The 24,245-nt window shown below is 41.3% G+C and overlaps 1 protein-coding gene across 2 annotated transcripts in view; it reads left to right on the plus strand.

Annotated features, from left to right (window-relative positions):
• TBX15 (T-box transcription factor 15) overlaps positions 1 to 10,705 on the plus strand; it is a 107,285-nt gene extending 96,580 nt beyond the window's left edge. For both annotated transcript variants that reach the window (XM_032249589.1, XM_032249590.1), the window contains exon 8: positions 9,584 to 10,705. In XM_032249589.1, coding sequence (XP_032105480.1) covers positions 9,584 to 10,368 — 785 coding nt within the window. In that variant the 3' untranslated portion in view covers positions 10,369 to 10,705. The remainder of the gene's footprint in view (positions 1 to 9,583) is intronic.
• The last annotated feature ends 13,540 nt before the right edge of the window (positions 10,706 to 24,245 follow it).

Below are 24,245 nucleotides of genomic sequence, written 5' to 3' on the forward strand. Positions count from 1 at the left end.
TCCTACCCACTTACTGTCTTAGCACCCTCTGTCTTTGAGATCACAGTTTAAATATCACTTCCTTGGGGGAAATTCCCTGCCATTCAGAGTAGGCCAAGTCTCCTTGAGGTGAGCTCTTGTTCATTTGTGTCATTCTTACATTAATTTCTCTTATCCACATTTTTCTCTCCATTTTTTCCCGTCATGATTAAATCTCTGGCTCTAAACACTCTCTGTTGGTTGAGGGTATATTTAGCACTCAAATAGTGGTTGAATAGGTGAATTAACTCTGATGTGTTCTATATGATAGGGACTAATGTCAATGTGTTTGGCAAAAATCAACTAAACAGAGACAACTTCAGGATAAACTTTGAAGGGCATGATGATTAGAAAATAAAAAATAAAGAACAGAAAATCAGATACCAGGAAGAAAATAAGGTTTGTAAAGGGCAGTGAAGAAAGTGCCCCAAACTTATTATCATTATTATTGTTATTATTGAGACAGAATCTTGCTCTTTCACCCTGGCTGGAGTGCAGTGGTGTGATCTTGGCTCACTGCAACCTCTACCTCCTGGGTTCAAGTGATTCTCCTGCCTCAGCCTCCTCAGCAGCTGGGACTACAGGTGCACATCACAACACCTGGCTAATTTTTGTATTTTCTGTAGAGATGGGGTTTCGCCATGTTGGCCTTGCTGGTCTCAAATTCCTTACCTCAAGCGATTCGCCCACTTTGACCTCCCAAGGTGCTAGGATTAAGGCATGAGTCACTGCACCCAGCCCCCAAAATTCTTAAGTGAAAATAACAGGATAGTAAGTCGGGAACAATTACTTATGGTCTCAGGAATCCATATATCAGTGCATAGAATATGGGGAGTGAATAAAATGACCTTGAAGTTTTAACACTAAGAAGTAAGAGTCACTTGTTCACTCATTGGTGTTTCTCATGTTTTCGTGGGTAATGTTTAGTCCTCAGGACAGGAATAATGACAAGATGAGGAAATTAAAGTGATATACTTTGTTTGAAAGAAATAAACCCAGTAGGAGAAAAAGCATGGGTATGACTTTCAGGGAAGTCTACAAACTTCACTTAATTCTGGGCATCCTAATGTTGTTCTCACAAGATCATACCATTGTTTTTTCTGCTTCTGTTTACATATCCTTCCTTATGTCTTATCTAATGCATCTTACAAACCTATCAGAGAATGGCCGCTTCAATGTCTTTAGATATTCCTCTTCTATCTTACCATTTGTGGGGTTATAATTGGTTTTTGAATTACCTTTTTGCTTAGATATGTGCATTTCTTTCTACTAAGCTTCTAGAAAACTTAAAAAAAAAAACCCAGCAGCTGTTGTTTTTCTATTCTGTACAGTATATTCCTTATTTGTCATGAACACAAATATGAAAAAATCACCTTCAAAAGTTATCAGCATTTTCACTTCATTGTTTAGCCTGTTCTTATTGATCGGAATGAGCCCAGGAACCATTTAAGAGATTATTATTATTTTTTTAAAGTAAAGTCGCTATCTTATCAGATTTTTTTTTACAGAGCTAGATGTGTATTTATATAGCTGAAATCCCTTGTTCCTACTGGTAGGTGATTTATCATGTCTTAGGAAGGAATCATCCATAGCTTCTATTTGACAAAGTGGTTCATAGTCTAGTCCTACATCCTCATTTTTATTTCTCTCTCTTCAAGTTTTATCTTAATATTCCTACCCCTTCAGATTCACAGTGAAATTACCTATAGAATATGGGAGCTATATCAGTTAGGATTCTTACTGTTATAAGTAAAATCAAACCCAAATGGCAAAACAAAAAAGAACCTTATTGGTTCATGAAACTGAAATGACTCAAATAGCCAATTTTAGGCAAAGCTTAATGTAGGCACCCATAAAAGATCATCAACTCCGTCTCTCAGCTGTGCTCTCTGCCATGCTGACTTTATTCTCAGGTTTCCTATGGTGTGAACATGCTGAACCCCTGGCCCTACTTATTTTGAGGTTTACATCTGATGGGCAAAGTCATGTACCTTTCACCTAAGATTTATACCAAAATCTCATTGAGTCTAATTGTCCTTAATCAAGTCATCTGTAATTAGTGTAGTGAGGGGAATATGACACTTTGATTGTCCAGGTCTCAGTCACATGCCTTCCCTGCAGGTAGAGGTGAGGCATGAGAGTGGGAGAAGGTGTTTAATAGTGGGAACACTAGTACTGTTGTCAGAAAGAAGCAGATTAATTCTAAAGGAAGATAACAACAGATACATACTGCCTCAAGGAAGGCAGTAAAACATTAGTAGCAGAGAAAACAATTAAGTTAATGGAAAGTGAGGAAATGCTGCAGTCCACATATGGAATGTCATAGGTATAAAATGATTTCTCTGGAATCAGTCTATAGGGTGCTGACATTTTACCTCTTACCTGTTTGAAAGCCTCAAAGAAGGCTTCTCGAGGATGCACTGTGAATCAGCACTCCTCAGAGACAGATCCCATTGAATTATTCGAGAGAAGAGTCTGGCTCATGGAACCAAGTAATTACATGGAAATTTATTCTTTAATAGCCCAGATGGGGTTTGGTCTTACTGTTTTTCAATTTGGGGGGAGGAAGAAAAAAAGCACAACAAAATAAATCGAAAAGGAAACTGTATGTGAAAGCCCTCATATTACAATCTGGAAATGATCAATTTAAATATGCAAAAGTCAGCAGGTTTGGTATTCAGGATTTTCATGCTCACATTTAACTTGTCTTCATGGTAAAAAAAAAAAAAAGTATTTTCTAGGTTATTGTCCTTATATGAGATCACTGCTAAACATGCATCCCTTTTGGTTGTTTTGGCTGTTAGCCTTGGATATTGGAGCAAGTTAATGTCACATACGAATTTTCATGTGTGCCACCTCATGTTGACCCATGGGTAAAATAAGATGAAGGGATCTGGGGCTGTAGGAGATAGATCCTACAGAACCTGCAGACCCTACAATTGCTACAGAACTCCTGAAAGTTTTAAGCTACTTAGGACATTATATTTTAATCACTTCTCAGAAGTGAATTAAGACCTCTCAGGATAGTGGGAAAGATACCAGTCTAGCTATTTATGTTCTGTCAGTTCCACTTTGCTTGATCTGAGGAAAGTCGGAGATATGGGCAGCCCATTCTTGTCCTGGAGTGGAAGTGGGGGAGGAGGGACAGATAATTGAGAGGAAGCAGAGTTAGGTTAGCCTTTGGGAAGATGGCACAGGGAGGGCCATGGCTGCTACCTGGCCTAGTGCTCCATCGTTCACAGTGACAGAGATTCCTCTAACATGTGACAACAAATATGTACCTGCTGCTGCAACATAATGCTCCTCAGTGTGTGGAGAGGCCGAGATGCTCAGCTTCACCGCCAACAGGCCAACACCTCAGAGCCATTGCAATCAGAACCCAAGTTCCTTTCTCCTCCTTCTATCATGGAAGACAATGCTTAATGCTTATGTGCTGGGCAAGGTGCAGCGGCTCACGCCTGTAATCCTAACACTTTGGGAGGCTGAGACAGGAGGATTGCTTGAGCCCAGGAGTTTAAGACCAGCCTGGGTAACATAATGAGACCCCATCTCTACTAAAAATTTAAAAAAAATAATTTATGCCTGCCAAATACAGTTATGAGCACTTCATAATATATACTATTATATCTTATGTCTTTTTCAAAACATCTCAAGTAGATATTAGCAATTCCTTAACAACGTAAAAGGCATGGAGATGCTAACTTGCTAAGGTTCTTTCCTTAATCAGTAAGACAGCTGGGATTGGAACTGGGTTTGTTTGACCCTATAGTCCACAATTGACCATTAAATAAAATGTCTGTCAAGATGCTCAGAACACTCAGGACCTGGCAGATACAGAGGGGAGGAGGGAATAGGGAAGAGAGGCATGCTTGCTTTGAGAAGCAGCTCTGACCCTCCTGTGTCCAGTGTGGCCTGGCCTGGCCTTCCACCCTGCCCTTTTTTGCGATGAGAATCTCTAGTCAGCCAAGTGTTGAAAATGCACAAGGAGGGTGGGCTCCCTTTTTGTGCTTATTTTGCACTTGGCTGGAAATCCCAAACTTGTTTAACAGTTGACAGGCTGTTAGATCATAGGAGGAGAAAGACTTGTCAGTATCTCGGTTTGCTTCTCTGCAAAATGAATTACCATAGTCTTCTCTCTCTCTACGGGGACTTTGAAAAATAGCTATTATCTGTATTGAGTACTTTATGCACATAAAAGCATTTCTTCAAAGCGAATGAATGCAAGATGACTTTCTCTTGGACACTTCCTTCTGTCTTTGCACCTCCTTCAAACAGTAGTTCATATGGAGGCTTCCACCCACTCAAGCTCAGCAGGCCACCAAGTCTCATTTCCAGTGAATGTCATTTAAAATCCCAAGCAAGCTGACTACAAACTTCTTAACATGTGCCTGTCATCTGCTCAGAAGGAATCCCTGTAACTTGTTAATAGTTCCCTTCTTATTTTTTTTTCTTTTGTAGTGAAACCAATTGAGGGTTTAAATCAGTACCATGCATTCCATCTTGTGCCATCAGAGAAAACCATTTAGAGTTGTAGGAAGTCATCTGCTCCATTGTGCACTTCCTGCTGCAGGGCTAGGACCAGTGCCTGATGGAACATACCTATAACAGGACACTATGCATGCTGAACACGTGGTCTCCTCAGGGACCATTTAAACACCAGATCAGGTAGAGGAAGGATGGGCTTTCAAAGAGAAGTGATCAGATACCTATCCCATAAAACACAAATCTCTTTACAGCTGGAGTCAAGTTTCTCCATTTGTGCCATAGCATGTATTTCAGAAAAAAAGCTCATGGCATTTAGAGTGGAAAATAAGGAAAATGTGTAGGATGCCTCAAAGAGGCATCACACAGTTGCAGTGAATCCTTGAGATTTCTGCAAGGCACAGAAGGGCTGGCCTTTCAACTGTATAAAAATAAGACAGATGAAATGTTCTTCCTCCTCCTTCTAGAATCTTCTCCTGGCAGAGATCCTCCATTACATTAAAATAGTTCCATGGAAAGTACGTGTTCTTGGCCATTTGCACTTTATATTACTTGAAGCCTTAGTTACAGGTATTATGCTGAGAAGGACAGAACCTGGGGCCCATTGATTCAAGCCCCTCATTTCACAGCTAATGAGAATGAAGAGGTGGCCTGCATTGCTAGTGATCATGAGTTGGACAGACGTTAACAGGCCTAGAATCAGGCTCAGGGCTTTTTTCAACATGGCCAGCTGCTGGCTTCTTTCTCCCAGCAGTATTTACAATGTTGGCCTCGTCTCAAATTGCGGAATAAAACTCATTTTACTTTTTTTTTTGATTAAAGGATTTTAATTTGAGGATCAGAAATGAGAAAGGAGAAGTTCCTGAATTGACTCAAATCAGCAGCTATTTATATCTAAATACAATTCTTCCTTGAAAGTTCATTGGGGGAATTCTTTTGAAATTCTTTTGTTATTTGCTAGGCTTTGTCAAAGTTTACCTCTGAAGAAACTATTGTAATAACAAGAGCCAAATTTTTACTTGTTTAGCCAGCACTACTACCTATGTCCATGGATGTAAACTGAAAGCTTTTTATTTCCTGCTAAAAATTAACTTTGGGTTCCTCCTTGAAGGCAATGTGTTTTAAATGACCCATCTGGAACGCCTGCGTTCTCAGCATACTGTGGATAGATGGTTTCTTTGTATTCCAGTGTCTCTGGAATCCTGCTACTTTTTTTTTTTCTTTTGAGACAGAGTTTTGCTCTTGTTGCCCAGGCCAGAGTGCAATGGCACTATCTTGGCTCATTGTGACCTCTTTCTCCTGGGCTCAGGAGATTCTCCTGCCTCAGCCTCCCGAGTAGCTCGGATTACAGGTGCCCACCACCACACCCTGATAATTTTTGTATTTTTAGTAGAGACAGGGTTTCACCATGTTGGTCAGACTGGTTTCAAACTCCTGACCTCAAGTGGTCCACCCACCTCAGTCTCCCAAAGTGCTAGGACTACAGGCATGAGCCACTGTTCCAAGCCCTAGTTTTTATAACATTTTATTCACTGAGAAAAACCTTATTCCTGCTCTTTTCTACCTAAAATGTCTCTTACCCATTTCTAATGCTCAGCTTCTGAGTGTCCCAACATGAGTGGTAGGTGATCAAAAGGATATTACATTCCTTGGGGGAATAACAGCTCTTGACAATGCTGGGAAAGTCCTAACCTTGCTCTGAAGGAGGAAGTTCCATCATGGGAGATTCCTTATGGAAGACAAAGCAGCTGCTCTTTCCAGAATTCAAGTGAAGGGCCCTGTAGCCCAGCACTCAGCCATGTTGTTAACTTCCATTGGATGAGACAGGAAGCGGCTCCTGCACTGCTGCTTCCTGACCTTGGGAAAGAGGAGGCTCGTAAAGGTCATTACTGGCCTTCTTAAACCGTCTAACAACACAATAAGGTAGGCTGGACTGAACTGGCCCTTAGTCTGTTGATGAGTCATCCACCTGACTAGCTCTAATATTCACACATCATAAGATCAACTTGTTCAAATACAGATTCAAGGACTTTTGGAAATGAAAGGAATCTGGAGGTCCTCTAGCCAAAAGTGTGGTCTCTGGACCATCACCTGAGAACTTGTTGGAAATGAGAATTCTTCAGCCCCACCCCAGATCTACAGAATCAGAGGCTTTGGGGATGGAGTAAGCAATCTATACTCTAACAAGCCATCTAGCTTATTCTCATGCACACTCAGTTTAGGAAGGGCGTTTCTGAGTACTTAGAAATGAGGAACTGGGGTTGTATGATTGGTTCTTAAGCACTGCTACACATCTGGGGGAGTTTTTAAAACAATACTGATATAGAGATCCCATGCCCAGAAACGATCCTTTAGTTTATCCAAGGTAGGATCCTGGAACATCAGCATTTTTAAAAGCTGCCAGGTCCTGTATGCCTGAGAACCACTGATCTAACTTAATTCCTTATCTCTAGATGAAGAAACCATAACCTGCAAAGGGTAAGTGATGTGCCCAGGGCTACCTGGGCACTTAGTGTGGCAGAGTTGTGAGCAGACCCAGATCTCCTGACTCTCAGGTCAGTTGAAGACCTGTTTGGCCTCTTGTTCTCATAAATATCCAAACTCCAGAGACTCCATTTACAGTCTTTATTTCAGTCTCCGAAACTGGGCATGATCCCATAAAAGGAGATCAGCAGAGCCTCTGGTTCAGAATAATTTGTTTTGGGTTAGCCTTGCTTTATTCTGACGTAGCTCTTATAATTGTGTTCCCAATGTCTTTCATGTGATGCATTTTCCGTCTCATACGCCAGGCTCCGCTGCTCTGCCCCCCACCCCTGGCCTCAATTTTGACTTGGCGCTCTTTCCCATTACCCACATTTCCTCTGAGATTAGGGTCCCGCTTTGGTGTCCTGTGTGTTTGGCTGGAAGACTAAAAATGGCAAAGTAGGCAACAGCCCTTGAATAAAATACAAATTTAATGCATTTCCATTAAGAATGGGAAAAGCTGAGCTAGTGGATTTTTAATGCTGACATCAGAGGTCTTTATTTTTTCCCCCATGACAATATATTTTATTTATTTATGTATTTATTTCTCATGATAGCATATTTTATTTATTTATTTATTTATTTATTATCCGTTATACTTTAAGTTCTGGGGTGCAGATCATGTAGGTTTGTTACATAGGTATTCACATGCTATGGTGGTGGTTTGCTGCATCCATCGCCCCGTCATCTACATTAGATATTTCTCCTAATGCTATCTCTCCCCAATCCCCCCACCCCTTGCTGTTCCTCCCCTAGCTCTCCACCCCCCAAGTCCCAGTGTGTGATGTTCTCCTACCAATGTCTGTGTGCTCTTATTGTTCAAGACTCACCTATGAATGAGAACATGCAGTGTTTGGTTTTCAATTCTTGTGTCAGTTTGCTGAGAATGATGGTTTCCAGTTTCATCCATGTCCCTGCAAAGGACATGAACTCATCCTTTTTTATGGCTGCATAGTATTCCATGGTGTATATGTGCCACATTTTTTTTTATCCAGTCTATCATTCATTGGCATTTGAGTTGGTTCCAAGTCTTTGCTATTGTGAACAGTGCCACAATAAACATACGTGTGCATGTGTCTTTATAATAGAATGATTTATAATCCTTTGGGTATATAACCAGTAATGGGATTGCTGAGTAAAATGGTATTTTTTTTTAATTGTACTTTAGGTTCTGGGGTACATGTGCAGATCATGCAGGATTGTTGCATAGGTACACACATGGCAATATGGTTTGCTGCCTCCATCCCCCTGTCACCTACATGTGGCATTTCTTCCCATGTCATCCCTCCCCAACCTCCCCACCCCCTCGCTGTCCCTCCCTTGGCCCTCCTCAACAGACCCCAGTGTGTGATGCTTCCCTCCCTGTGTCCATGTGTTCTCATTGTTCAACACCCGCCTATGAGTGAGAACGTGCGCTGTTTGATTTTCTGTTCTTGTGTCAGTTTGCTGAGAATGATGGTTTCCAGATTCATCCATGTCCCTACAAAGAACACAGACTCATCGTTTTTTTATGGCTGCATAGTATTCCATGGTGTATATGTGCCACATTTTCCTTGTCCAGTCTATCATTGATGGGCATTTGGGTTGGTTCCAGGTCTTTGCTATTGTAAACAGTGCCACAATGAACATATGTGTGCATGTGTCTTTATAACAGAATGATTTATAATCCTTTGGGTATATACCCAGTAATGGGATTGCTGGGTCAAATGGAATTTCTATTTCTAGGTCCTTGAGGAAGCACCACACTGTCTTCCACAATGGTTGAACTAATTTATACTCCCACCAACAGGGTAAAAGTGTTCCTATTTCTCCACATCCTCTCCAGCATCTTTTAATGATTGCCATTAAATTTCTCCAGATTTTTTAATGATCGCCATTCTAACTGGTGTGAGGTGGTATCTCAATGTGGTTTTGATTTGCATTTCCCTAATAATCAGTGATGATGAACATTTTTTTTCATATGTTTGTTGGCCTCATATATGTGTTCTTTTGAAAAGTGTTCATATCCTTTGCCCACTTTTGGATGGGGTTGTTTGTTTGTTTCTTGTAAATCTGTTTCAGTTCTTTATAGATTCTGGGTATTAGCCCTTTGTCAGATGGGATCTGGTAGGCATCATTTTGGGACGAAGCTACCAGAGGAAAGGAACAGGCAGCAATCTTTGCTGTTCTGCAGCCCCCACGGGTGATTCCCAGAGGTCTTATTAGAAAGGGAATTTGATGGTGAGAAATGGCAACATGAATCTTGGAAGGTTTGTTGTTATTTTTATACAAAGGACTTACTAAGGCTATTACAGAGAGAAATTAAAAAAAATAGTGTTGCTTTTAGTCATCATCTTCTGGAATGTGTATGTATGTGTATGTATATGCCTGTATGACTGTGTATGTGTCCACAGGTGGAATCACTTAGCATAGGTCTGCAGAGTTAAGAGGAAAAATGGTTCTGTAAGAGTCAGCCTTATCTTGGACATTTGAAGGCACCTTCTGTGTGGCTTGGATTTGACTTAGACTCACTCATCTTAAAAGGCCTCTGTCTCACTAGTATTCACATTTTATTTTTCAGGAGGCAGCACAGGCACTTCCCCAACAACCTCCAGCACTGGGACACCATCCCCTTCGGCTTCTTCTCATCTTTTATCTCCATCCTGTTCTCCTCCAACTTTTCACCTGGCCCCCAATACTTTCAATGTGGGCTGCCGAGAGAGCCAGCTGTGTAATCTAAACCTCTCTGATTATCCACCATGTGCCCGAAGCAACATGGCTGCCTTGCAGAGCTACCCAGGGCTGAGTGACAGTGGCTACAACAGGCTCCAGAGTGGCACCTCTTCAGCCGCTCAGCCCTCTGAAACCTTCATGCCTCAGAGGACTCCATCCCTGATCTCAGGAATACCAACTCCTCCCTCGTTGCCTGGCAACAGCAAGATGGAAGCCTACGGTGGCCAGCTGGGGTCCTTCCCCACTTCCCAGTTTCAGTATGTCATGCAGGCAGGCAATGCTGCCTCCAGCTCCTCATCACCACACATGTTCGGGGGCAGTCACATGCAGCAGAGCTCCTACAATGCCTTCTCCCTTCACAACCCTTACAACCTGTATGGATACAATTTCCCCACCTCCCCTAGGCTAGCCGCAAGCCCAGAAAAACTGAGCGCCTCTCAAAGCACTTTACTCTGTTCTTCTCCTTCCAATGGGGCCTTTGGAGAGAGGCAGTACCTGCCCTCAGGGATGGAGCACAGCATGCACATGATTAGTCCTTCACCCAATAACCAGCAGGCAACCAACGCTTGTGATGGCCGGCAGTACGGGGCAGTTCCAGGCTCCTCCTCCCAGATGTCCGTGCACATGGTTTAAAGGCCAGTCCAAATACCACGGAGCATATGACAATCAAGGCCCCAGAGTCTCCGTGGGCAGATCCTCCTCTTTGGGCGTCCAGTGCCTTTGGAAAACAGGAACTGTGTATTTTTTTTTTTTTTTCCTGGAGGAAAACGTATACCCAAGAACAAGGGACACCTTTAAGCCACTGAAGGATACTTGCGGTAGAATCATCCACAACTCAGTGGCCATTCTCCTGCTTTCCCAGACCTTAGTTTTATAAAGCATTGTCTGTTCCAGAGTGGCCTTTGAAGAGACCGCATAATCACTTCGTCATAATGATAAGGGAGATGCTAGTGTGTGGCAGCCATGAAAAGTTACACACCCACAGACGGACAGACCTACCTATGCATACATGCACACACACATATATATTCATACACAATTCATACACACGCAAACATACATGCACACTGACTCTGAACTGGGCAGACTCTGTGGAGGGAGGTCCAGAATGGGTACTTTCACCAAGAATTTGTCTATGTACAACTCTAGTTGGAGTGGGCCAGCAGTAGCTGCCAGCCATTCTCTCCTGCAACTTCCTCTGCTTCTCGAATGAACCGTGTATCTTGGAGACCCTCCCCGTGGATGAGAGTAGAAAGAGATCAGTACGACATCTGGACTTGGCTTCTGGAAAAAGATTACTTTTGAACTTTGGCTGTCTTCACTTGTATGCTATCATTGATATTCCCAGTGGTGCCTGTGGAAAGAGGGAGTAAGAGCAGCTGAAGACAAGAGGGACAGAAAGAATAGAGAGCAAGTGTTAGGTGGAGAGCAAGACTGAGAGAGAGTGTGAGCAGTGATGAGAGTTTTAATTCACCAAGGAGATGTGTTTTTGGTTTGTCCTCCCAAACCCCACCCACCCCACTGCAGGTTATAGGAAGAATCATGGCGTTACTGAGGAGTAAACTTCTCTGGGACACTGAGCATGGTCAGGGCATGGGTGAGAGGGACAGAGCAAGGGATGCATTCTGATGCCACAGCTCTGACCACTGTGATCCAGAAGAGAGGTGCACCATGTGGGAAGTGCTGATCCCACAGCTCTGACCACTGTGATCCAGAAGAGAGGTGCACCATGTGGGAAGTGCTGATCCCACAGCTCTGACCGCTGTGATCCAGAAGAGAGGTGCACCATGTGGGAAGTGCTGATCCCACAGCTCTGACCACTGTGATCCAGAAGAGAGGTGCACCATGTGGGAAGTGCTGATTCCACAGCTCACAGCCTGGCAGGGGAAGGGAAATAGGAGGGTGTGAAGATGGAAGAGTTTTATAATCTCGGAAGATGATACCAAGAGCAGAGGCCACAGAGAGAGGCCTGGCCTCCACGTGCTGGGTCCAAACACCTGACCTAGCATGCCTGCCCGCTAGCCCCTGTGGCAGGAAAAGTCCCCTCATGTCCCAGGGAATTGCAGATGAGTCTTCTATACCCTTCTACCTGTCCTTAGATCTCCATTTTTATCAAATAGTTCATTGCATTTTGAAGTTTTGGGTTTTTTCCTTCATTGTTCCCTTTCCCTTCAAATCTCTTAATGATAAGAAAACAAGTGAAGCTTAGTGCAAGCTAAAATTTTAAAATGGTGTGGAAATGCAAATAATACCAAGTAAAATAATACAGATATTATTAAGATTTTTGGTTTTGAGGTGTTGTAGATATATGTATTTATGTGCCTAGTGGGGAATCCAATATTATGAATATGAAAAAGGGGGCAATAAAAGGGTATGTAAAATATGTATGAAGGAAAGGTGTATAAAAATTTGCCCTTATGCACGGAACTCTGTTTCTAAGTGCCAAGCACAGAAAGCCGCTAAATAAAATCTTTGCAATTGTTTTCTGCATGTTTGTTCATACAGAAAAGTCACATAACAGCCTTGCGCATTTTCCTCATGCTTTACAATGAGTATAGAAGTTTTATATACATTACTCTATGTGATCTTTATATAGGCCCCATGAAGTGAATATAAGCATCCTTTTCTAAGTAGTAACTGTTTTCCAGAGAGATTAGATGACTTTTGCAGCATCATCCAGCCTGTCACAGAGGGTATGAGGACTTGAAACCAGATCTTCTGACTCTAGTGTGATTTTTGCCTTCGTATTAGCTGCAGAAACCTGTGTGAGGCCGATAGTAATTGTCATTGTGATCGCGTGCCCCCGATACTATACCGTGTATTTTACGTGATGATCTCACCCTCCCACAATGCTGTGAGATAGATAATATTTGAATCATCATTTTATCGATCTAGAAATGAGCTTATAAAATGTTAAATATTCAACCAAGTGATGAAGCTGACAATCTGACCTTAGGGTCTGTGCAATTAGCCCTGTCATTCAGCAGCACCACAGGCACTTGGACAATCAGGAAAGAAGACGTATCTTAAGGGATTGAGGTGAGAGTGCCTCTGAGGCTGGATTTTGCTTGGTGTGTTGAACCATAAGTATACACTTTCCTCCTTGAATGCATCACTGCAGCATGGGGAGAATGGTAAAGAGGCTAGGACCATGCCATTTACAAGCACTTTCATATATTATCCCACTGGAGCCTCACAATAACCATGAAAGGTGGACAGGCCAGGAAGTATTGATTTGCAAATGGAGAAGTAAATGATAAAGTTTGTGACCTACCTGCCCGTTTCTAGATGGCTGGGAAACAGCAGAGCCAGGACTTGAAACCTCTTGCCTTTGCTTCTATCCCAGACTTTTTGCTGGTGGACAGTTACACTGGTTGCTCACTGACCCATTTAACCAGGGTTTGATTTGGGGGGCTCAGGTTGCCAACCACCACAGCCATTCACTGGAAATGGAGTTTGGTTTGGGAGAGCAAACCAAAACTTAATCATTGCTTTAGTTTTATAAATAACTCCAGAGGGTGGCATGCTAGTTAATTCTATTAGCCATCAGATCAAAATAGCTGGACAATGACCGACTGAGTATCTCCATGGTGTTTCGGCTCTCTGTGCATGGCATGCCTCAAAACTTAGAAAACCACTCCTATTTGGAAATCTTGCATCACCCCTTGGCTTCATAATGGTATAACAAAAACAACTACATGTGAAGCTTGTGGTTGTTATTATTGTTTTTTATTTAGCAGCATACCAACATTGTTTACTGGTCCAACACCCTTTGAGATCTGGGATAGTAGATAATCACAGTACACCCATCAGAAAACTTGACATAGAAATCTCCATGTTTTCACCCAATAGTAAGAATAATAATTTTAATAATCATTTAGAATTTTAAGTACAAAACATTTTTGTAATTTGGGTTAATTAGAACAATCCAAGTTAGTTACATCTGAATTATGGCGTATGTTTCCATGTATACCTGAAAAAGTAATAAAAATGATTTTTTGAAAACACAAACTGGATAAAGAATTGTGAAGAATATGCTCTATGCAATTCTCGTTCACAAAAGTGAGAATTTATTGTAATTTCCATAATGATTACACAATAATTATACACAAAGGGCTATTTATTAGAAGGATTATTCTTCCATAGTCTAAGATGCTCCATAATTGCTCATTTTTGTAGTGGGAAAGGCTATCTTGTTCATCTTTGCATCGTCAATATCTAGGATAGTTCCTGATCTATTATAGAATCTCAACACATACTTATTGTATAATTTGTTGACCAAAGCCATTTTTTAAGGATGGTGCAGAAGGGTTGCATGGCTAGATAATATTATTTACTACAAGTTAAAGCTACCCCTAAATTAACAAAGATTTATTGTTCTTCATATGGCATTCTGTGATAGATCAATGTAAATTTAAATAGTAGCTAGCAAGCATCCATTATACATAATGGAGGATAAAAAAATACACACCATGATTTCTTTCTTGAAAGGGCTCACTTTTTAGGCAGCCATTCACAATGAGGTCAATGATATAAAATGCTCTGGAAATTCAAAGAAGATGCTTACAGTAAGAAGGAGAGGTTGTTATCATTGGTGAGGCAGAACTTCAATTGAGCTTTGAAGGATGCTCAGAATTTTTATAGAAGTAAGAAATAGCGGGTTAAGAACAAAATAATATTTCAAAACATAAAATGAATAAGTGTTGGAGGAAAAATGATAGCATTTCAATTCAAGTAGCAATTTAATAAATATGGAGACATTCAGAACTTTCTTACAGCCTATAGATTAATATCTTTTTCTATAGAAAAGTTTTTCATTAGTGGGATTTTTGAGAGTTGAGATCCAAGAGCAGAGCTGTTTGGTTGATGCTAAGTGTTTAATTCATTGCTTAGTACTTTGAGGATTTCAGAGAAGCTCTGTTGCACCAATTTGCATTCAGCAAGCTAAAGGAGAGTAGTTGTCTTCCCAAGGGAACCCAGCCACAAATATGCATTTCACAAAAGCTTTTTTGTTATGATCAACAACAGTAGCTTCATTCCCTACACCTATATTAAGCTTCATCCGGTTCAATTCAATAAATATTATTCAATGCTCATTATCAAGCATTGCTCTAGGCACTGAGAATGTAGCAATGAACCACCAGCCATGTTCTTGTCTTTAAGAAGCTCATGGTCTGATGGGAGACTGATATTGAATACACTAGCAGGTAAATGAATGATTTCAGATTGCAATGATGACTTTGGGGAAATTAAAATTAATAGAATGATAGAGAATGACTGGCCAACGAGAATGAAGGCTCATTTGGATAGGATTTTCTAAGAGGGCTTCTCTCAGACGGTGACATTTGAGCTAGTACAAATACAGACATTTTCTTAGAGGTCTTGTGTCAGTGGAGGCCACGCATTTTTGTCTTTATAATAGCTTTGCAGCATTGATACTAATTTTTTTAAGTACTCTTGGGACTGGAGTCATTTAGAGACTCTTAAAAATATGAATCTTTCTTTTATACAGCCCAAGTAAAGTCATATTTTCATGACCTTCTTAGAGGATGAGAGGCACTTTCTTATCTAACTTTGTAAAAGGTTAAAACTAATGATCAACCAACCAGTTGATATCAATCAGATTAATGATGAAGAGTAATTAATAAGCAAAAATATTAAATATGGCTTGGTAGTCTATAACGATCTGAGACATTCTGTTCTAGAAGGAGATTTTACCCTGGTTGAGGAGTCAAACCACATGCATATGAAACAGTGAACAATCAAAGTATTAAATTGGTGGCAAAGACCATACATGCTGCAAAATTTCAGAAGAAAACTAATTTTTATTGAGTGTTTATTACACCTAACACATTATGCAAGGTAATATCCTGTAATCCTTGCAGCCACCCTATAGGATTTATATTTCAATCCCTATTTCATAGATGGGGAAACTGAAACTTACAGAGATTAGTAATGTGCACAGCATCAGAGAGCTTGCAAGTAACAAAGGCAAAGCTCCAACTCAGGCCTCTCCACTACTATATTTTTCCAAAAATGAGATTTATAGGGACTATAATAAAAAGAGGTGGGTTCACGGAGAAAGTTGAACTTGAATTGTACTTCGAAGAATTCAAGGAAACTGCGTAAACTGAAGAGGAGGAAGGTGTCTGGTGCGAGGGTGGGGCCAGCACAGTAAAGACGCATGTTCTCTGTGTGGTATAATGAGCTATGGCAGTGGAGTTGAAGCAGAGGATATTCATTTGCTTGAGTCAAATCTCATAAAGTTCTCACTGCTGTTCCTGGCACCGTGACCTCTGGGTTCCTTTTCCCTATGTGAGGTGTCCTTGGTGTGTAACTTGGGCAATTCAGGATTTCCTCCAGTGTCTCAGTGGGAACCTTCAACCTGGCGAGTGTCAGTAGGGCCTGGGAGGTGGTGAAGAAATCAAGCTGCACCCTCCCATCCCCCAGCACCTCCACCCCACTCCATTCCCCCAGCTGCGGCCCCAGGGATAGGCTCAACTGCCACCCTCCCTGAGTCAGGCTTTGCACAGAGGCTCTTGCTTTTCCCAGCCAGGCACACAGTGCCATGTGGGATGGTGAAATGGGATCTTGCTGCTTAAAGCCGAGAAAAATTCATCATGTTTTCCTTCTTAGCTCATTTTACTGCTCATAGCACTCATCTTTTACGGGCCAGCCTAACGGCATTGCCCACTTCAGATGCTTCCTACTCACAGTTTCTGCTTTTATTACACTTTACTGCAGGCCCTGCAGAGGCACAGAAAACCAAAGGGGTTTTGAGTCATTTTTAGTATTTTTCACCTTGTGAAGCCAAAGTGGACAAAGGGGGCTGCCAAAGGGTTGCCAAGTCAACCTCCGGCAGCCCTCCTTCTCAGAGAAGCTTTTGAACTCCACGAAGAAGATTCTTGGTGTTCTCCTATCTTGCCACACCATGCACCCTTCCTCCACTCATGGGCAGGTAGAGCCCCTCTCAGGCTGTCCCTAGATGAGGTAACAGGTAAACCTCCAAATTCTACCATACTCAAGCCAGAATTCTCACTCATCTCACAACCCAATATGGAGTTTCTCACTGAGTGGCTCTTCTTCAGAAAGAATCTTCTTCCACTTAATGGTTCTAATATCTTCAGCAGTTAGCTCTGTGTTTCTCCATTCATCTAGCAGATGGAGAAAGAATAAAAACTCAAACGTGGGAAATACTCATGAGCCAAGTCTAGAATTGGTGCATGACTTCCTCTTTATTCTAATGGTTAGAACTCAAATGAGCACACCTAATTGCAAGAGAAATCAGGCAACATAGTCTAGCTGAGTGCATAGAAAGAAGAGGAAACAGATTTGTTAGGCATTAGAGAGTTTCTGGCAGCCCCTGAGCCAACCTAGCCTGAGCCAGTCTCAATCTGCTTTTCTTATAAGCCCAGCAGGCAAAGTTAGGGCTAATTTCTAGTCCCAGCTTCGCAGATGCTTTGCAAAGCAATCTGGAAGTTAGCTTTGCCCCACTGGAGTTCAGTTTATCTGTGAGATATATCTTTTAGTAGGATTCCTTCCCATTCTCCTAAAACATCTTAAGGATTTAGAAAATGCAGAGTGAGCTTTTCTCAAGTGCTAAGTATAAAACAAGAAACATTTATCAAATGTTTATTCATGTCGGCTTAAGTGCTTTAGATAGTACAGACAGTACTTAATTCCCAACAGCTTTATGAAGCTGATATTATGATTATTATACCCACATTATAGGTGAGAGAAAAATGCAGAAAGACTATAAATCTTACCAGAGGTTACACTCAGGCAGTCTGACGTTAGAGCTTGCACTATTAGTTAATATTTGATAAGGCAGACTTAGAAAATATTTCTTTTCTTGGGCAAAATTCTGAGAATGCTAGCCAAGCCCTGTTCCCTGGTTTAAATAAGCTTATGGTAGAATAGGAATCACCTCTTTGGTTTCATACAGGAAGAGCTCAAGCATGACTTGCATATGGAATTCATCTCTAGAATATCAGGATCACAATACAACCAGCCTGTAGGTTTTGAAGGTCCTTGCATAACATAGAAAATGTCAAGGCGGGAGCATGGAAGGCCCAACCATGTGATGTTATTTGCAGTCCCCAAAGCTTCAGTCCGTTTGGGAACCACATTCATATATGGCTTCTATACTAAGCTTCTGGAATTAGGCTTTATCTAGCCCTGTGACGATGCTCAGGCCTTTGACCTAAGGATGTTGCTGGTGATGGTCCTCAGAAAGGAAGGTCACAGAGTGAAGCACCCTCTACAGCAACAATAACTATCTTGGGTCCTGTCACTGATTAGTCTTTTCAGAGAAAAATTAGCCATCTCTTCACCCAGAATGATGCCCAGAACAAATAGGCAAAATGCCACTGGTTTCATTTTCCATTTCTGGAATCAGCTGCTCTCAGGAGGGTTTTGGCTTCATCAACAGAGCCCTTTTCCTGTATTCTCTTTGCCACATAGACTTATGTACACCTTCTCATTAAGGCTCTCTAAATCTCATCCTCACGAGGGCTCATTCTTCTCAACCATGGCAAGAGAATGACTTTTTGAACTGCTCAGAATTACAGAAGATTAAGACCCTAGTAGATGACAATCAGTGCAAAGCCTAAAGGATCCAGAGTTGGAAAATCTCAGTTTTCTAGTCAAACCTCTGGGATACAAAATCCACCAGACTTCATCTCTCAGGGACATCTTCATCATGTAGCTGAACAGAGAAAACTGAAGATGCTGAGACTGGTAAAGATTATTTCCAGGGTTCGCAGTCTATATCTGAGACAAAGGTATGCTTGCTTGTCGGTGGAGGGTGGGAAGACCATGGATAAAAAGTTGAAACAGAGGTTGAGGGGTCCATGTGTCGTTTTAGGCAGTTTAGTCTGGTAATGTCATGAAGCCTTATACAGACTTTTGGGAAGGTTTAAGGAAGATACCGCAGAAGGATATTGAGCTATAGACATAACTAAAGGCCAATCCAGGTGGCTGCAAAATTCCTTGTCTCCTACAAAGTGAAAGCATGGGGAAGTCAGTCATCCTTCAACACCTCCCCTCCAGACATGGTTAATAAAGTTACCCTTTGAGAGTTAAACTAATTATCCTTTCTGCAGTGACAACTCTAGCGGCCTGTATGTCCTTCTATCTGAGTGTCAACACAAGTCATACTTAATATCTCATGACAGTAATATTGGCAACAGAGTTTCTGGAATAAAATTAATTCACAGGCCTGGAAATAATTTCCACCTTAACCCATTCAACTAAACCTTCAGCAATGGCTCGTCGATACGCATGAAATGTCTATTTTGTGCAGGACATAGTGCTAAGTGTTGGTGATACGCAGATAAGGGAGAGCTGGTCTATACAACTTAGGAGCTCTAATGTGTCCAGTGTGGTGAGAGACCAGAAACAGAAGCAATTACTGTAGTGAGGAAATGCTATGCTAGACGTAAATACGGATGCAGTAGGAGAGTTGAGTCAGTCCAAAGTTCAGGGGAGGCTTTCTGGAGATGACAATGAGTAGTTGAAAGTGAGACTGCTAACAGAGGGATGACAAGCTGAGGACCAGTGATTATAATCAGGGTGGCCTGTCATAATGCTCCAAGGAAATGCAGCAGCCCATGCCACATGATGTAGTATGCCTGTGGAATTCTGGAAATCTTATATAAGAGAAAATGGCTGTGGGATGCTATGAAATCACAACACATGTCCTAAGGGACTAAGCACTATTAGATATGTGAAACCTCACTTTCATAAAAACTGCTGTGCAGCTTAAGGGGCTACACAAATCGGAACAATGGATATATGTGGGGCGTTCATCATCTTGCCATATCCTTATATCCATAATTATCCCAGAAAAGATTGCAGGAGCCTGAGTGGAGCTTCAATGTCCTTTGCATATTTGGAGAGCAATAGCACATATGACCACGTCATTTTCACACCAGGAACCTGATGACGTGAATGTGTGCAGACACTTAACCCCCACGGAAAAGCCAAGCACAGAGTGAAAAGGTCACTTGTGGGAAGGTGTGAGATGTGTGGGGAAAGCCAAATCACAGAAGAGTGACCCATGAAGGGGCCCAGTCAAGCAAGATTCAACAGGGGCTGTCTTGCCTGTTTGGAATTTTATAAGCCCACACTCAAGGGTGCTAGCGGGACCCAGAGATCCAAAATTATGAGTTATTTAACTTGGCCTTCAACATAACTAGCTCTTTTGTGACTTGGCTGTTCTTGGGGATGTCACACCTTGATTCTATTGGGCTTTACTGAAGAATATTTTTTTAGGTGCATTTTATGCCTTCAATGACATGGTCCTTTCCGTTTAGAGAAAAAATTAAAGAAGTATCAGCTGTAGAGGTTATCTATTTGTTTTGGTTCACTATCTCAGGGAAAACGTTGCTTTGAAAGAGTTGTACTACAAGAACACAGTCACAATGGGACCTGGTGTTGTAAACAAAACATCCTTTTCTCCTGCTGCATTAAGCAGGAGACCCTCATTAGAACTAGGTGACATTAAGACGAAGGCAGGAGGATGGTAGAGAAACGCTTAGACTTCGATGAGCATCTATTTTTGGCTTTAGCACTTCTAAATGCTCACCACAAAATCTCAGTGGTTTATGGGATTTTAAAGTTTGTGTTCTGTCATCTGTCCCAGAGAACACAGATTTCCTGTGCTTGGAGAGGATGGGATGCTGCTGTGATGAGAGGAGATCAAGAAGCTGTCCTGAAGACAAGATTCAAAAATCTGGAACAATGAGAAGTGAGCGGAGACTCCTGTAAGGTCTAAAGGCAGCAACTCTCCAGGAGTCTGGGCTTCTAACTTAGTTTTGTAGGTCAGGAGATGACAGAATGAAATACACTCTTACTTGATTTCCATTGACTTCCGTCTGGAAACTGAGATTTTTATTAGGATGTTTTTCTTCTAAAGAAGCTTCAATCTTTGGGATAAATTCAGTGGTTTTTCTGCTATACGATGGAAGGCAAAACACAGAGAAAGAGCCCTAGACCTAGTTTTTAAAAAAAGGCCTGGATTTGAGGTTCTGGTTTTATTATTTATTAGCTATAAGACAGACATCAATATCTCCTAGACCATTAAAGACAATGTTAAAATAATGCAACCCAAACTCCTAATCTCATTGAGGGCCCTATAATAGATACTTGATAAATGCTAGGTGTTCTGGTGTTTGCCCATCTGTCTTCTGGACAGAAAACAGCATGTCAACCCAAGCTGTTTAAAGAAAGATGTGATTAGACTAGCATGACTGCCTATTTCATTAATGCCAATCTGGGGAACCACCAAACCAGTGAGAATTTTGCTTAGATCAGATTGTAATTGATGAGAGCACCTTCCTGGTAAATGGGGGCACTCAGGAATGCTAGTTTGATGTTTCACTGGGTCATTCATAACGATGAGCATGGCATGGATGGCTGAAAGAGTAGTAGATTCAAGTCCCAGCTCTGCCAGTGATCACCAGTTATGACTGCCTTCAGACCTTTCTGGGCTTCCGTTTCCTGTCTTTAAAATAGAGATGTCAAACGAGGTGATTTTTAAGGTCTTTGCCATCTCTAATGCTCCATGAAAGATACCCAGCTCTTGTCCATGATTTTTGGTCAATCTTTGGAGTAGATTCTGTTTAAAGAAACGGATAAGAAGAAAGATGAGTAATGATAAGCTGACAAATCTCATTTGAATCGAAAATTAAGCTATGAAACTTGGGTATGTCATCTCTGCCCAGGCGCTTGTAAGTGCTTCTTAATACCTAGTTTTTATTGCACTGTATTTTCCCTTCATAGCCATGGCACTCTGAGAAGCAGAAAACCTGAAAGAAGACACTTACTTATCATCAATCGGTAGAGAAACTCCTGGATTTGGAATCACAGCCCAGTTCTTTCACTTGCTGACATCAGTTTCTCTGCATGTCAGCTTCCTTCATCTATAAAATAAGAATAATGACAGTTGTTTTTTACTTATGAAAAAGAAAGGACTTGTTTACTTGACTTTGAAAAATATTTGTAAACTATCTACATATATATATATATAGGCTCTTCTGGATTATGATGCCTAAGGACAGAAGTTTTTTCTTTTATATTTTTGATGGCATATAGTACAGTTGTGGAGTCACAATAGGTGCTAAGTTAATGAGTTGATGAATTAATGAGTGGATCAGAAAAAGACTAAATATTTTCTTTATATATTCACTATTAAAATTTACCAAATGACTTCTTCTTGTAACAAAATGAAATGCCAAAGTATATTCAACAAAAATAAAAATTGTCCCCACTATTGTTATATTGTTAATGGTTTGGTATGTAGCTCTCCAGACTTTTTGCTCTAAACCTATTCATTCTACATACTCACATATATATTTATTCTGACACATATATACATGTAGGTTTTTATTTCCTTCCTTCTTTTCTTTACTTGCTTTAACCAAAAAGGGGTAATTATACATATTATTCTGTACATAGCCTTAGAAAAATTCATTTATCCCATTGCTGGCTGCAAACTGTTCCATGGTATTGATGTGCCGTAATTTTTATGCAGTTCACTGCAGATAATCATTTAGGTTGCTCTTATTATTTATTTATTGCCAATATAAATAATTATGCAATAGGCCTGGGGTGGTGGCTCATGCCTGTAATCCCAGCACTTAGGGAGGCCCAGGCAAGAGGACAGCCTAAGACCAGGAGTTCGAGACCTACCTGGGCAACATAGCGAGGGCTTGTTCTTCACAAAAAAGAAAAAAAAAAGCCAAAAAATGATGAAATAAAATTTTAAAATGTATTTTGACTATCTATAGGCATTAAATTTTAACTAATCCTAGCTCTAGCTCACTATGGATCAAGTCGGCAGGAAAATTATGCAGGATTCCAAAGATAGACTTTGCTCTTAGCAGCTTATCAAGGCTTCCTCAGCTCTCCCATAATCCTAAAATGAGCAAGCCTTGCTCAACAGCTGCTACCAGCCCTGGTTTCCTCAAATGGGTCATCTCGCAGGCTTCAGCAGACTTGACTGCAAACACATTGGATGCTGGCCCCGGTAACCTCCCCCTCTTTTCCACAAATGTGCGGGGCAAGGGCAGGGTTCTCCTTGCTTCTAACCATACATAGACAATTTTAGCAACAGCTTCTCTGGCATCTGATTTACCGGGTTCTTAATCTCAGGAGCATTAGTAATTGATACCATAAATAATATCACCGGTGAGTGGCTGGAATCTTGGGATGGGCTGAGAATTTGACCTAGACGTTCTGGGGGATCTGACAAGAGTAGTCTTGTGGTAAACTAATATCTGTGGCAAGAAAAGGGTGACTCTAGCACATAGCTGAGTGGACACGCAGGTTTCCCAGCCTGGAGGTGCTCCATAAATAAGATAAAGTTTCCTGACCTATCTCTGGGATTATTTGTAGTCATGGTAACAGCATGTGGTAGCTACAAGGCTGTTCTGTGGCTAAGGGGCGTGGGGCTTCAGACTTCAGGCTGCGAGCTAGAGGTTGCCAACAGGTGGTATGCTGGTGGTAGGCATGTAAATGCCAGATAGGGAAAAAAATAACTTGGCAAAATGTAAAAATTGGGAAATTTTACATAAAAGCCTGGATTTCTGGTGTCTCTTGGGAAAAGCACAAAGGAAGATTTGGTAATTTTGAGGTCACAGTTTCATGTGGATACTGAGTAGGGCTGTCCTCTTGAGAAGCATCGTGAGTTATCCAGTTCCACGGTCTTCATCTAGTCTGCTCCACTGGCATTTGAGTTTGCAACTTTTGGCTTGGATATAACGATAATTACTACTCAAAAATTCTGTTGCTGCTTATTGCTAAGTGGAAGAGGTAACCACTCATGTGATGTAAATTTAGTGGCAAACTTCAAAGTTCTCAATCCTCAGTTATTTCATCTTTTATTTACCAGAAGACAAAATGCCAACATTAAGATTGATTTGATGATAAGTAATAGCCAACATCTGTCCTACCAGAATTATTATCGCCATGCTACAGATAAATAAACTGAGTCCCAGAGAGGGTAAGTACATAACCCAAGTTCACTGAGGTGTACAGTCAGTACCAGACAGTGTCTCTCCAGAAATTGTACTTGGAATCAATGGATCTCATTTCTGTAGTCCCTTCCAAAGAAGAAAAATGCCTCCAGGGAGGGAAAGCTGGAGTGTTCATCAGCTGAGACCAAAGGATAGTCAGTTAACAGCCATGTCTTCAGCTTATGGGTATGCTAAGGCATAGAATGCCCCGAAGGAGGGTGGGAAGGGCACTGAAAAGAATCTTCTAGTTAAGGATCAGGACTGCACAGAGGGCATAGGAAGGACACTGATGTTTAGGAAAATGGAATTAAAGTGCTGACAGAAAAAAGAGAGCCTTAGGATAAAGAGCAGAATGCACATCCTGAGGACTCAGGGAAAACAAGGCTAACCAACATGACCAAGGGGATTTTAGGCTACATGCGGAGGGCAAAGTTGGAGTCAAAATAGGTTGAAGCTTATGAAAAAAATAAGAAAGCTCCTTTTTCTAGAATA

This window comes from Sapajus apella, unplaced genomic scaffold, assembly GCF_009761245.1.
Source record: "Sapajus apella isolate SASKATOON/1434 unplaced genomic scaffold, GSC_monkey_1.0 scaffold69, whole genome shotgun sequence".
Taxonomy (NCBI): domain Eukaryota; kingdom Metazoa; phylum Chordata; class Mammalia; order Primates; family Cebidae; genus Sapajus; species Sapajus apella.